Here is a 15,148-nt window from a genome sequence, read left to right as displayed (position 1 = left end):
CAAATTATTGCATTGTCTTAATAAGCACTTTGTTGCTAATAGTATAGATATCACTTACTGCTTTTTGCACAAAGTTTTTGCATTTTTCATTATGTGACTGAGACAGTGGTGGAGGATAGGATGGCTGAAGTCTTGAGCAGTGCCTTTCCCTGTTAGTATGTTATGATAACTGTGGAGCAAGGCATTGAGGTTTGTTTTGCAGAAAGCCATTGTTAAGGTCTGCATGAGGACCATGGAGCCATCACATATAACCATGAGTGGACTGATGTTTTTATGTCCATATTGTTTGGCATGATCTGTCTGAAAGGAACTAAGAAAATAAAGAACAGAGGCCGTTGTGTGGTCACAGGTCACATACGTAGCGACAGGAAAAGGAGAGGAACCCTTCTTTGTGTTTGTGACCACCAGCTCATACACATAAAAAGGACCCTCGCTGTGTTTTGATTTCTTAAGAATGCTTGCGGTTGCATCTGGGGACACTTTGTCCTCTTTAGATTGGTTGTGGAATATGCTGATGCTTCTCTTGGACCAAAGCATCACATCCTTTGGATGAAGTATCACTTTCTGAAGCACTTCGTCAGATTCAGCTTTTTTTTTCTTCTACCATCTTCAGGAGACTAAGAGTTTCATTCTTTGTCTACAGGAAATGGATGATGAACACCTGATGATGGTGCTTCATCTCTACAACCTGACTCAACCACTAATTCCTCAAGTTTTTCCAAGCTTTCAAGATGAAGTGCCCTTGGGAGGGTGTTTTGAAGTTGCTGGTGTATTATTTTTTGATTGTCTTCTCTGACAGGTCGCCTTTGCAGCTCTGTTTCAATATGCAATGCTGTTTTGCCTCTGAAGTACACGTGTGCTTTAAGTGTGGTCTCACTGTGCACAATGAAATCAACTTCCACTGGGCAGTCACTGAACAAGCAATGTGCAGAGCATTTAAAAAGAGGTGCATTCCTTGTTGATCCACCAACTTTGACCCTGTGTCCTAAAACTGCAAAACTGCAATGTGGATGGATTTTGCGTATACCGGCTGAAATTATGTTAGTCCATTGCAGTCCCTTGAAGTGGTCCTTCTTTGAGTTTTCCATAGTTTTGTCCAAGCATTGCGAGGAAAAAAAAAATGAAGGTGGTGCTGGAAGACTCTGTATAAAGAATTCCTCTTCTTTGTCATGAGTGTCATCATCTTCATTGTTACTCTAACTGTCACTGTCTACTTTTTGGACCTGCAAGACAAAACTAGTAATTTAGGAAACTATATTTTGTTTGTAAAGTAGTTAGCCACATTTTATTGTGTAATGATTTGAGATTAAACATTTGCGACGGTTTTGTAAAAATGGCTACTGGTGGTATACATTGTAATAAATGTGTACCATATGTATTTAATGTAATTCCTTACATCTTCCTCTGGCTGGGCATATGTCGTCTCCTGTGCAACTTCCTCTTTTAAGTCTTCCTCCTCTTGTATTATATCCTTTTTCATTGCATGTTGCTTTCTATCTTCTTCCATGTTTTTGAAAAGGAAGAAGATATCTTGTGTGTTCTTCCTCTTGTGCATCTTCCTTTTTTTGAACCATTTGTATCACCTTTGATTCCTCTTTATTTCCATCCTCTTGTCCAAATTATTTCTCTTTTAAAGCTTCTTCCTTATTATCCATTATCCTCTTTTTTGATGTCAATTCAATTCAATTTTATTTGTATAGCACCAAATCATAATATACATTATCTCAAGGCACTTTACATAGAAGGTCAGGACCTTAAAATCTAAATAGAGAGAAACCCAACAGTTCCCACAATGAGCAAGCACTTTGGCAACTGTGGAGAGGAAAAACTCCTCATTCAGGACAACTTTCACATCCTGTGCACCTTCTGCCTGTCACAGTCAGTCTCCCATCCTTCCACCTCTCAGTACTTTTCCATGGACTCCGCCTCTGCTTCATCTACCAGCCAAGCCACACCCTCTCACCAATCCAACACAGCTGCTCCTCATCACCTGCAATCAGTCCAGTATATATTCACCAGCTCCACTCTCAGTCAGTTGCTCTATTGTTCAATGCCTTCATGCAAGACTTTCCAGCATTCATCTCCGGACTGATTCTTTGTTACCAACCCTGCCTGTCTCTGACTAACCTGCCTCATCCGAAACCTGGTAATCACCTCTGCCTTCCGTCCCTGACCAAGTCTTCTGCCTTTTGCTGTTTGTATTGCCTGCCACCTGATCTGCTGTGAGCTGAGAATAAAGACTGTTACCAACTGTCCATGCTTGTTGTGCTGCATTTGGGTTCAAACCATACCCGTTACACTGCCTCTTGAACTGAGTCCCTGTTCATACTCTCTGATTACATCTTCCTCTGGCTCGTCGTCTCCTGTGCAACTTCTTCTTTTAAGTCTTCCTCCTCTTGTATTAAGTCCTTTTTCATTGCATGTTGATTTCTATCTTGTTCCTTTTCAAAAACGTCCATCTCTCCATCCTCTTGTCCAAATTCTTTCTCTTTTAAAGCTCCGTCCTTTTCATTATCCTCTTTTTTGGTGTCCTCATTGTGAGTAACTCTCAAGTCAAGTGCAGCTTCACACTTGTTAAGTCTTTTTCCTGTGCATCCTCTCCTGTTATATCCATATTATTTTGGACATTGCACATCTCCTGTTCATCTTCCTCCTCTGGTACAAGTTCTGGTACATCATTGTTGTCCACAACAGTGTCAGACTGTGCTGTATCTCCACCTGAAGCCTGTTATTTGAAACATGAAAAACAGTTTAATAATATACTATTAGATAGATACATAGATAGATTTGACAGACCTTAATACTTCCCCTGTTTTCTGCTCAGATAATCCTGAAGTTTTTGGATGTGCTTTGAAATATCCTCATGAGATACATATTTTCTTTTAGACTGTTGAGGCAAAAGCACATTTTTGTACCAGTGGTAAACAGGTATGTTTTACACACAAATAGTACACAGAAGAAAATAATATGCATGCTTAAAATGTTATGTTATTGTCAAAAATGATTTGCCTCTCTTAGTGCATATTCAAATTTGGAAATGCATTAGAGTCTGATTCTTACCTTTCCAAATGTTTTGAAGACAATTCTAGATGGAAAATATTTAAGAAAAAAGCACAATTAAGTTAATTTTCGACGTAAGTACTTTAGAACAGTTAGTAACAATAGTAGGCAATTTTTTAGTCCACTTCATAATAATATTTTCCTAGACACTAACGTTAATAAACGTTGTCCAATTCACATAAAATGAACAATCCCACTGTTATTAAAAAAAAACAAAGAGCGCCTAAACAAGAATCAAAGGCAAGCACAAAAAGATCATGTCAGTATGCAAAAACAAACTCACCCATATTTTCCCTTTTGCTCTGTCATTCTTTCAGATCAGATCAAGAGAAATTTCCAGTGAGAAGGAACGAGGAGTTGTAGATTTAATACTTGAAGGGTTTGTCAATTAAGCTTGGCCTATAGGATAGCGTAATGCAGTTAAAGGGATGCGTTAATCATGTAGGCTAATAGCATCTCTCGTGAATATGTGACGTACTGCTCATGCGTTTAGACATGCAGGATATTGACCTATGGGTGATCACTATGTGTTTCTCTAAGATGGCCTCTTAGTTTTCCTTGTTTAATTTCATATTAATTGTCTAGAGAAGTTTTCACAAATTACTAGCATAAAAATGAATAACGTACTCGTTGTGGTCTATGTGGTCCAACCATAGACTGTATATAAAGATGGACGTAGTGTCCGTGACGTCACCCGTTGGTTTCTGTAGAGTGAAAATGAGGCTCGTAGTGGGCGTTTCACCCGGCGCCATCTTGCCGGGGCCTGACTCCTCCTAGTTCCGGGCTAACCCATAAATGGGCAAAAAGGCGGCGCGCGAGTGGACGCTAGGCGGGCCGAGTGAAGACTGACAACCGAGCCACGCCCACAGAGCTTATCGTTTCCTGGTTAGCTCAGGCTAAGGAGCTAGGCTAAATGCTACCCGCGACTGCTAACCAGCTAGCGCTGCGGTGTTGTTGCTCCGGGATGGTCGCGGTCGTAACATCGAACCGAACAGAGGTAAGTTACACTGAAACTTACAAGAACAAAACCTATTGATTTATTTATTATTATAATCATACTACATATACTTACATATACTTACATTCCTCAAGTGGTTTTTGATGTTATTGAGGTAATTCACCGTTTATTTAACACGTCTGATGAAGTTTGAAGCAAGTTAACTAGCTTTAGTAAAGAGTTGTGTTTTGTCATTTGATTGTAATTTTAATAAGTTAATATTAATAAGCTGCATGTGATACAGACTTGTATAACCGCCATTACTATTACAACCTCTTTTTTTAGCCTGTTATGGATTCACAGTGAATTAGACCCAGTGCAGATGTGTAATTATATGACAGTTTAGATGTGATTATAATCTCCACACACCACTGTTGTAAACAGTGCTCATATTTATTATATATGTATCTGTTTTAACACTGCGAGAAGTTGAGGGACTTGAAGTGGACTGTTATCAACAGCACTGTGAGAGATTATCACCCTTGAATATTACAGATGTGGTAGAAAGACATTTTATATATTTATACAATGTTTATTTCTTTTAGTACATCAGTTTGGCTGAAATCTGTGGTGCTTCCACCTGCTGAACACAGAATAAACTGTAAGTACCCGTCTTGGCTGCTTAACACAGCTGATATTACATGTGTCAAAATTATTGTAATTATTGTATTGTACAGTATCTGTAAATTATCATGTTTCTCCTCTGTTCCTTAATATCTACAGATGTGACAATGATTTCAGCATAAAACATCCTTTAACATGACTTTTTTCATTTCATGAAGCACTGCAACACCTGATGTCCTCAGAATCCACTGTGGCAGCAGCAACATGGTGGAGATCGGCAGCTTCAGGCTGGTCAACATGATAATAATATAGAGTCAATTTTTATATCCATTATGGTTGGTAAAATTAACACTATCACAACAATGTTCATCTTTTACTTTCTGATTTGATAAACCTTAGATAAAAAGTGTTGTCTTTTCTTTTTTGACATAAGAGACAGAACACGGTCAGCACAGCTGTGTCCCTCAGGTTCCTCCGTCCCTAATAAAATGACAGGAAACATAAAAGTATGGCATTATTGCAGAGAGACGTGTTACTTTCAAACAAAGTCTGTGTCCTTATATTCTGTGGATATTTAAGTATGTATCTGAATATGGTTTGGGATTAAACAGTGTACTACAATGAATGTGCAGTATGGAGTTATTTTACATTAAAAGTATTGCATATATAATGTAATGCATCATGTGCAATAATGTGCTTTAATTGTTAGTAAGTTATGAAAACAGGTCTATACCTGGTAGGTAAACTGTTCATTCATAAATAAAGTTCAGCTTAATAAGTTTCACACTGCAGCAGCTGCACTAACGTTATTTCTGAACCAATAATCTAATAAAACATTAATACTGAAGTTACTCACAGTAACGTAGTCAAGCTAAATAGGTTGGGGAGCTGAACAACTTTACATAACGTTAGATATCTAACTTGATGATATTCACTAAACACACAGTCGCCTTCAGTTTAAAAGATTTATCACCATGAACTCTAACGCTCCTCTCTCCGCTGTGTGGACGCTTCATGACGGGTTAATAACTCCCGTCCCTCCCGTTAGCATTGCCGTTACTGCTGGTATCTTGCCTGGAGGTTAGCGGAGCTAAGCTAACCAGCCAGGTAACAATGATACCTGCTCATCACTACTGACACGTAAATCAAAGACAGTACTTTACTCACCACAGACACTGCAGCACAGACGTCTTCCACTTCTCCGTCAGGACATCAGCCGAACAACAAACGATGATGTTCATCCGACATGTGAGTGAAAACTCCCCCACAGACTCAGCTCGTGCTCGGTGACGGGGATTAGCCTGTTAGCTCAGGTGAAGCCGAGCAGACCACAGGCTAACAGCCAGAGTGACGAGCTAACGGTGACGTCACGTGTCAATCAAGTGATAATTATTCATAATTTCAAACCTCTGTATTATCGAAACGAGCGAGTTAGAAAAAAAATCACCCCCCCCAGAGTTGTCATGGAGGAAGAACTTACTGATTGAGACTAAAACCGTTTTTTGAACCAGGCTGTAAACACGTTTAATTCTGCTCTAAAGTCGGGCTTTTTAACATGGGAGTCAATGGGAATTGACTCCCTCTTGGAGCCAGCCTCAAGTGGCCACCCAGTGAACTGCAGTTATTTGCACTTCCGTATTGGCCTCAGCGCTCAGCCCGGGATGTTGCCGCTTGGGTCCAACGTTGCAGAAAAAATTACAGTTCCATGTGGTAATTAAAATGGGCATGGCCCATTCTGGGGGATTGCAGCATGAAAGTTTATAAGAACCCTGTCACTTGCATGGAAGATTTTGTTGACAATTTTAATAAAATGTCTTCTCAGATTCCCAAAGAAACTGAATATTGATAAATCTAATGTAGCAATTCTCGACATATTTAAAAATGATTTAACAGAACTATGTATCAGCGAAGATCACATAATGAGGACACTACAGTTAAGACTTTAGACTTTAAGACTTTAGTTACACAACTCAAACTATAATTTATTTTCCATCCTAATGCCTACACTGAACTGTCGACATAGTGTGGCTCTGAGGTTTAAGGGTATAGGCAATCTATCTAGCTGTGTACAACGTAATATTGTTATCAATAAACATTTTATTTGCTGTGTCATATGAATCCAAACTTTTTCAAAAAGCTGGAAAATTAAGTACAACATGGAGATGTGAAATTTAAAAAAGGGAAATAAGTAAAAATCAGAATCAGGTCATGTCCATTACTCCAGAAACTTGCCAGACACATCCTCCCCAAACATCAGAACAAAATCCTGTTCTACCTAGGGTGAGTATAGTGGAGAACTTCAAGATTTCACAGCCAGATGAATTGTGTTAATTGTTGGACTTTCACAAAAATACACACATACTTTTTACATAATTATGAAATTTTCAGAACACTGTCAAAATAATGAAAATCAATTACCAAGCCTTTGACGTCTTTGAAACGTGGAAAGACAGACGGTACGTTGCTCAACTGCTGTGGGTCAAGGACCATGTTGCGGCGGAAGTCAAATGTCAGCTTCATCTTCTTCTTGATCAGCTGAATTTTTAATCGTGATTGCTTCCTTAGACTCATTTTCACTCAGGACAGTCTCTGGAACAAACTGGGGCTCTCGTCTGGCAGCTGGTCCTCCAGGCCCATCTTCATGAGATGCCCCTTCAGATGATGCTACACAATATGGAAAAATACCACATTTTGACAACTATATAAATGTACAGGCAAAAAAAAACCAAACAATATTTCAGAACTTCTTATTATAGCATTACCTCCATATGATGATCGTCTGTCTCTATAGTGGATCTCTGAATAGTTTTAATCCTCCAGGCCAAGTACCCAGTGCCACTCTCGCCATCATAATAATGCTCCTTGGAGGGTGAAAGAATAATAAAAACAGACACTCCATTAATGACATTTTTTTAAGTTAAGGTGCTTCCAAGTAATTTTGGACACAACAAAAAAGAGCCATTATAGTGTGTGACTGACATAACCGGTCCTGGACAATGGATCACTGAGGAATAAACTCACAATTCCTCTGGCATACATTTATTTCATCTGTCTGGGGGGTGATGTACTGCAAGAATAAAAATTTCTTACATGCACTGAATTTAACAAAGATTTGAATTAAATCTAAAAGCTACATTGAGTTAACTGAAAACTATTTACAAATTACCCATTCTTCTCTGTCATGTCAGCTGCCAGTATGTTCACCATTTTCCTTCTGGATTCATCTGTCAGGGACTTGCTTAGATTATATTCCTTTATTATGCGTTCCCCACCAGGTTTCATGGCAAGAATGGATTCCACCAACTTCAAACAAAGAGCAAAACATTTCAGCATGTTGAGAATACATCCCATTAATAAGTAGGGATTTTAAAAAAGATATAAAAAACAAAAGGTCATTAAAATAACACTATATTCTTTTTTATGGCCTTGGTGGCCTAATAATTCCTGTTCTTCTCAGGTGTTTGTGTGTTAATTCTTACGTGCTTGGCTTCTGTGTCCAGCCTCTGCCGTTTGTTGGAAGGACTCTCTGAAAGGATGTCTGTATCTTGAGAATCAGACGAATCATGGGATGGTGTTTCAGACTGCTCAGGACATGCCATGGAGACAGATTCTGACCATGATAGGAGCAGATAGAAGGAAAAACACGATTCAGAAGTAACTAGCATTTCCATTAAACACTGTAATATAAATTACAAATGTAACTGAGACAAACCAGTGTTATATTTGATGGTTAGCACTCCAGCTGAGGGTCCTTAACTACATCCTCAAATACATCGTCATCCAACCCGAACTGTCCAAAACCTTCACACCTTCTGTTACAGCTGGCACACCGAACTTTGCAAATGCTACAGGAAAAGACAAATGCTTGTGTAAACCAGACTTATGAATTCATGTTGGTCTATCACTCACAAATATCCAATGAATCTGGAACATTACTTTTGAGCAAAGCATGCATTCAGAGTTACTCAATGTGATTAGAGATGGTAACACCTTTAAGCTTCCAGTGCAAAGCTTGATTCCAATGTCAAATTCTTACCTTCAATCAAAAACTCTTTTAGGTCCAGATTTGTTATTCTTAAAAAATTTTGGACATCACCAAGTCTGACCTTAATCAACATGGTTCCTGCAGCACATAATTCCACATTGTCACAACCATATATGCTTGTTATAACATAAACACAAATATAAAAGCAAGTGCATGGTTTTCAACAGAGCAGCCCTGCAGCAACACTTTTATGAATAATGTTCAATTTGAGAATAAGATAATGTTTTGTTTGTTTCAGGCCACCAAACAGCAGACAAATGATCAGCTATTTGCAGAAATGACATGCATGGGATCAGGTCTACTTCAGGGCTTTCCACCAAGACGCAGACTAGCCAGCCATATTAAATGAATAGCGGGGGGTGGCGGCTGTTGGTCGTGGTTAGGGTTAGGGGTTACGCGTTACGCCATAGCCACGATCATATACACTGGTGAAATGAATGAATGAAAATACACTCTCACATGTCGCAGGTGGTGCTAATTGAACGCTTGAAAAGAAGACTGGATTGCCGGTAGGGGCTAAACGATGCGATGCGGTTAGGCTTTCTTTGGGCGTCTCTCTTTTTAATACGCACTGATTAAAGTGACGAAATTTTGCAGTGGATAGCCTGAGTAAGTAAGGACGTACCGTTTTATAGTGACATAAGCATCTGGTGAGCTCTGCTCCTGTCGCCTCCACACCGCTAAACGCGCGCACACACCTTTTGTGGAAACGGTCAAGTTGGACACGTGTGCATTTTAAGCTAGGTATTCACTCGGTCATGTTAGCCTTCTCGAATTTGTTGTTAAGATACAAAACCCGCTCAAATACGGGGGGCAACAACAAAATGTTCTTCTAAAACACCATTTCTGTTGAAATAACAACTTAAAACTGGGTTAATATGTGGAAATAAGACACTGACCGCATTCGTTCGACGGTGAGAGAAATGGCGTCCTGAAAAATCTTCGACGGTTGAAAGAGGAGGAAGTGGGCGGGGCTTTCCAGAGTAAAATTAACACGACGTCTTTTAACTCCGGAAATTTTCACCAACACTGGGGGGCATCCTACTCAATCTGTTGTTGTAATAACTCTGAAAGAGTTATTGAACTTTGACACTCACCTATAAAAAAATAACACATTTTAAATATGAGTTCAACCCGTGGAGCGATGATGCCTATATGCACCTGTGTGTCGGAGGTTCAGACAATAAGAGAGGAGGGGGGATTTGGTGCCTCAATTCCAGCCTCTTAAAGGACTCCGTTTTTAAAAAGAAAATAGAAATAATGACTTGAACTTTGCAGATGATGTTTGTGAATATTTAGAAGAGGTGAAAAATAGAATCTAAAAAGTATGTATGAATGACAGTAAAACCAAAAACTGTGAGGAAAAGAAACAGGAGAGAGAAAGTAATATACTCCTCCAAAAAGAGATGCTAGAATGTGAAAAAAAATCCAGAGCATAAATGTTTGATGTATATAAAGCAAAAATAAATTGAAAAGAAAAGATGTATGGGTGCCATTATGAAAAGCAGAGCTAAATATGTAACCGAGGGGGAAAGATGCATTTCTTCCTGGGTCTAGAAAAAACTAATCAGAATAGAACTTATATTGAAAAAAAACAGTGGAAACACCAGAGGACATATTGTCAGCCATACATTTTTTTTCAACTATTTTCAAGTGAAGCAAATAACTGTGAAGAAGATAAATTTGTAATAAATAGCATTAAAGCAAAACTAGAAGAAAACGACAAACAATGGTGTGACATGCCGATCTCCTTAGAGGAGATTGATACTGCAATCAAGGGCCTAAATAAAAACAAAAGTCCTAGGGTGGATGGTCTACCTGCAGAATTTCATATGGGATTTAAAGATCAGCCTCAATCTGTGCTTTCATCAACTGTTTTAATGTTCAGGGAAAATAAACTGAAGGTGTCATTTTGTCCTAGTATTGCAAGCAAAAAAATAATTTGAATTTTCAATAATTCCCTTCATTAATTATGTCAGGGTTGCATATACAGTTTTTTCCTTAATGCTGATTAAACTCACATGTTAAAATGACATGAATAAAGTAGTGTTTAGACTACAAAAAGTCTTTTGAATGCTCACTCTCTTCCTTCAGTGATGATGTGAGGGTTCCATATCCTTTTTTTCTTTGATGAACAGTCTTTCCTATGGAGGATGAGAAATGACTTAAGTTTAAATGAATACATAAATGTGGAAATTAATAAATAAATGTCTTAATCTTATTTCAACATTTATTTATTTATGTATTTCTGTGTCATATTCAAATGAGTAAGGGCGGTCCTAACCTCAGTCTTGAGCAGGATTGGTCACAGGAGTGTAATGATCCAGTTCTACTACTTTTGCGTTATCAGGACCTGATCAGTACATGAAGTAACTCAGTATTTGTTTGATTCCAGAGTTTATGAGATTCTTTTAAACATCATGAAAAATGACTCGTCAACATGTGCTCAGTACAACATGAGAGGAGACAGGACTTACTTATTACTCATTACTTGTTATTTCTCCATCACCCCAACCAGTCCTGGCAGAGGCCGTCCACACCGAGCCTGGTTCTGCCGGAGGTTTCTTCCACCTGGGAGTTTTTACTTCCCGCCTTTGCTCATGCTTGCTTGGTGTGGAACAAGTTGGATTTTGTGTTTCTTAAGATCTTGGACTTTTGTGCAGCACCCTGAGACAACTGTTTGGTGTGATACAGTGCTTTATAAATAAATTTGATTGATTGATTGATTGATTGATTGATTGATTTACTCAGTGATAAAATGACCGGAGCAACACGCAGACATGATCCGACACCATTGATTAATAACTAAACACATGATCGTAAGTTTGTTACTAAATCATCCCAAAAAAAGATGAACTATGAACTCGTTGTTTTTAAGTGTAAACTGACACAACACTGCAAACAGCAACTACTGCACCACAGTCGGCATTGTCAAAATTAAGACATTTATTTATTTATTTATGAATTTATTTATTTATTTCCACATTTATTTATGCATTTATTTATTTATACTTAAGTCATTTCTCTTCCTCCATACATTCCTGCTCTTTCCAAGATGTGTCTCCTCTGAAGCAGTAGCAACACCGCCCTCTGCTCTTTGCAAAGAAAAGTGTAAAAAGCTTACAGCACCTGGTATTCCCAGACGGTCTCCCATCCAAGTACTAAGGCCCGACCCTGCTTAGCTTCTGAGATCGGACGAGATCGGGCGTGTTCAGGGTGGTATGGCCGTAAACAATTGAGTTATGCCACAAGACCTCCTTTATACATGTGAATCATTACCATCATCAATTGTTCTGTTGCTTTGCAACCATGGAATCTTGAGGTGGGGGGTGTTTAAATTGTCCAGAAAAACAAGCTCAAGGTGCAATTTTGTCATACTTTTGCAAGAAAAAAATCATTACAATTTAAAAAGAGTTTCATACGTACAAGTTTTTCCTTGATGCAGAGAGAACTCCCTGCTCTTTCCTCGCTCTCTCCAAAATGACATTTTGAAAGTGATATGTAAATAAAACATGAATAAAGTAGTGTTTTGATTATAAAAAAAAATCTTTTGAATGCTCACTCTCTTCCTTCAGTGATGATGTGAGGGTTCCATATCCTTTTTTTCTTTGATGATCAGTCGTTCCTGCTCTTTCCAAGATGTGTCTCCTCTGAAGCAGCAGCAACTGCACTATCTGCTGGCGGCAAAGAGAATCATCACCCTAATCCACAGTTTTGTTGCTTTGTGACCATTGACACTCTGGGGTTCCTTCAACTGTTTTAATGTTCAGGGAAAATAAACTGAAAGTGTCATTTTGTCCTAGTATTGCAAGCAAAAAAAAATCATTTGAATTTTCAATCATTTCCTTCATTAATTATGTCAGGGTTACATATACAGTTTTTTCGTTAATGCTGATTAAACTCACTGCTCTCTCCAAACATGACATTTTGACACTGACATGTTAAAATGACATGGATAAAGTAGTGTTTTGACTACAAAAAGTCTTTTGAATGCTCACTCTCTTCCTTCAGTGATGATGTGGGGGTTCCATATCCTTTTTTTCTTTGATGAACAGTCTTTCCTGCTCTTTCCAAGATGTGTCTCCTCTGAAGCAGCAGCAACAGCGTCATCTTCTGGTTGCAATCATTTTGAATTAATAATAATGTCTGTCACTAATATCGCCACTGCAAACTCATTTCCTACAAAAAAACAGGTGTATGGTCTTACATTTTGGCCAAATCATCTGTATGTGCGTTTTGATTATGAGATTAAAAATGGTTAAAACTTTGATGTCTTCTGACATTTGCGCTTGAAATGTGTATTGTTAGGGGCCCAAGCAAGTGAGTTTGAAAATTTTGAGCAATTTGTACACACAATATAAATAAACTTAAATGAATAGCCCAGAGCTCTGTGTTCTATTGTGAAAAAGCATCTTGACTCTTCAAATAATACATTTCACCCTTAAGTAAACTGAAGCATCCTGCAATCTTCGATTGACAGTCATTCTGCATCATTTAACGTTGCTATGGTAACTGCTTACCCTCCTACCTTAGGATGTAGTTATTTCAGGCGTGCTAGTCAAACATTGCATTTGCTAGAAAACAAGAGCACCACACTGACAGACAAGAAACAATACATTCCAAAGAACCAACATGCATTAGTAGACGGTATCATTGTGAGACCTACATTGATCCAACTTACTTCAACTGTTATGGTCTTTCCTGCCATGCTCCCAATCTCTCTAAACCTCATCTGTCTCTGAAGCACTGTGATTATGAGTCACAAAAGCTATTTGGTTTCCACTGACACAAAGCCTGAGAGCCACAGAACTGAAATGCAATTTGTTGGCATTATGATTGACTACACTAAAGCTATTGCTCACTTGGAAATTCAGATTCCATTTGTCTCATTACGTATTTTTTAATTGCATCTCCTCATATCAGATTGTTGCTGTAAATCAGTACATTGTAAGTTTTAGGGTTTTTACCGAATAAATATTTGCATGAATGTCCATCAATCAGTAAGAACATATTCTTTTAGAATAGCTCTCAGTCCAAAGTGCCTTCAAACAAACAAAGCACTGTTTGTGGAGCACCAGCAGACTAATACTGGATGACTGTCACACAGCTACTGTGCACGTGGTATACAGACCATTAGTGAAAGATGCTCAGCTGTGAGATCCACACATGTGGAGAGGGATTCAGCTAATTAGGCAGAGGGAGAAGTCACTTCCTTTGTCTGCCTCTGTGGTCATACTTAAGAAAGCTGCCTTGTGTTTGGTTGTTTGCAGCAATGGGTTCCAGCCAGCTAATTGTGTTTGGTTTTGTGCTGACATGTGGGAGGATTATTGATGCTCGATTTCTCAGTATTAGAACACCAAACTACTGGGAGGTTGAGCCTGCAGCAGCAGAGCCTGAAAGGAAGAACTCCAGGTTGTCTGTTGAACAAGCTCTCAGGCTCCAGATAGAGCAGACCCAGCCACTCTCCTGGAGGTTTCCAGAAGATCCAGTGGATCCTGTGATCACACCTCCTGACAAGTTTGAACTGCGGCAGCCGGTGACAACCAACCGCGTTGCTGTGAGGTGTGGGGAAAATAAACTACAGGTGGAAGTGAGTCAGGACCTGCTAGGCCTCGGCATGTTGATTAAACCTGAGGAGATCATGCTTGGTGGTTGTTCAGCCACTGATGTTGACAACTTGTCTCATGTGCTTGTCTTTGAATCTGAGCTGCACGGCTGTGGCAGCACACTTGTGGTATGAGAATTTTATTACTTTAATCCATTCATATAATGGTCATGGACAAATGTTTGTTTCTAAACTGTTTGTTTTTTCCCTTAGATGACAGAGAATGCCTTCATTTACGCCTTCACATTGGTCTACAACCCTAAAGTGTTGAGCAGAAGTGGCATTATACGGAGCCAGAGTGCGGTCATCGGAGTAGAGTGCCACTACCCAAGGTGAAGAGAAATCTGGCAGCAAAGTCCCCATCAAGTTTACTGTGGGAAAATGAAATGATCACCTGTTTACTGGCAATTTACAATTAAAAAAAAAAAGTGTGAACTTGTTTCAACTTTTATTGTAAACTATTGACAAATATTGTTTTAGGCATTTTGCCTTTGTGTGTTGCAGAAGGTTACTTACACAAATAAGTGTTTTATGTCAGGACTAGTTTGTAAAAGCTAAATCTTTAGTCGCTCATAATGTTCTTAACCACTTTCATGCCAAACAGATGGTTTCATTACACTAAAATAAAATCTAGAGTAAATGTTAATGGAAACCATCTGGGGCAATGGGTTTTAAGTGTAGAGGAAAAATTGTAGAGGTACATTACCAGTGAAAATATTTTTCCTATTTATAAAATATGCTTTTATATAGAATTGACAATTTCTGTTTTTAAATTCTATTTCTAAGAGTGTGTAAAAATACATCTTAGGGAAAAAAAACTTCCTCTCTGTATAAAATATCACCTCATGCTCAGTACCAAAATATTTTGAATTTTGTT

The 15,148-nt window shown here is 38.6% G+C and overlaps 1 protein-coding gene, 1 long non-coding RNA gene and 1 other non-coding gene across 3 annotated transcripts; 2 read left to right on the top strand and 1 right to left on the bottom strand.

Moving 5' to 3' along the window:
- The first annotated feature begins 3,104 nt into the window (after window positions 1-3,104).
- LOC138411979 (uncharacterized) lies at window positions 3,105-5,242 on the top strand. The gene is made up of 3 exons (XR_011244468.1): window positions 3,105-4,057; window positions 4,603-4,658; window positions 4,840-5,242. It is a non-coding gene; the product is annotated as an uncharacterized lncRNA (long non-coding RNA).
- Window positions 5,243-11,783: 6,541 nt separating this feature from the next.
- LOC138412130 (5S ribosomal RNA) lies at window positions 11,784-11,899 on the bottom strand. The gene has a single exon (XR_011244638.1). It is a non-coding gene; the product is annotated as a 5S ribosomal RNA (ribosomal RNA).
- A 1,948-nt stretch (window positions 11,900-13,847) lies between these two features.
- On the top strand, window positions 13,848-14,706 carry LOC109641529 (zona pellucida sperm-binding protein 3-like). The gene is made up of 2 exons (XM_020106023.2): window positions 13,848-14,400; window positions 14,485-14,706. Exons 1-2 carry the CDS (start codon window positions 13,939-13,941, stop codon window positions 14,605-14,607), a joined length of 585 nt encoding a protein of 194 aa, XP_019961582.1. The 5' UTR covers window positions 13,848-13,938; the 3' UTR covers window positions 14,608-14,706.
- Window positions 14,707-15,148: the final 442 nt, after the last annotated feature.

This window comes from Paralichthys olivaceus, chromosome 11 (assembly GCF_024713975.1).
Source record: "Paralichthys olivaceus isolate ysfri-2021 chromosome 11, ASM2471397v2, whole genome shotgun sequence".
NCBI lineage: Eukaryota > Metazoa > Chordata > Actinopteri > Pleuronectiformes > Paralichthyidae > Paralichthys > Paralichthys olivaceus.
This window is presented reverse-complemented; position numbering and strand designations above follow the sequence as displayed.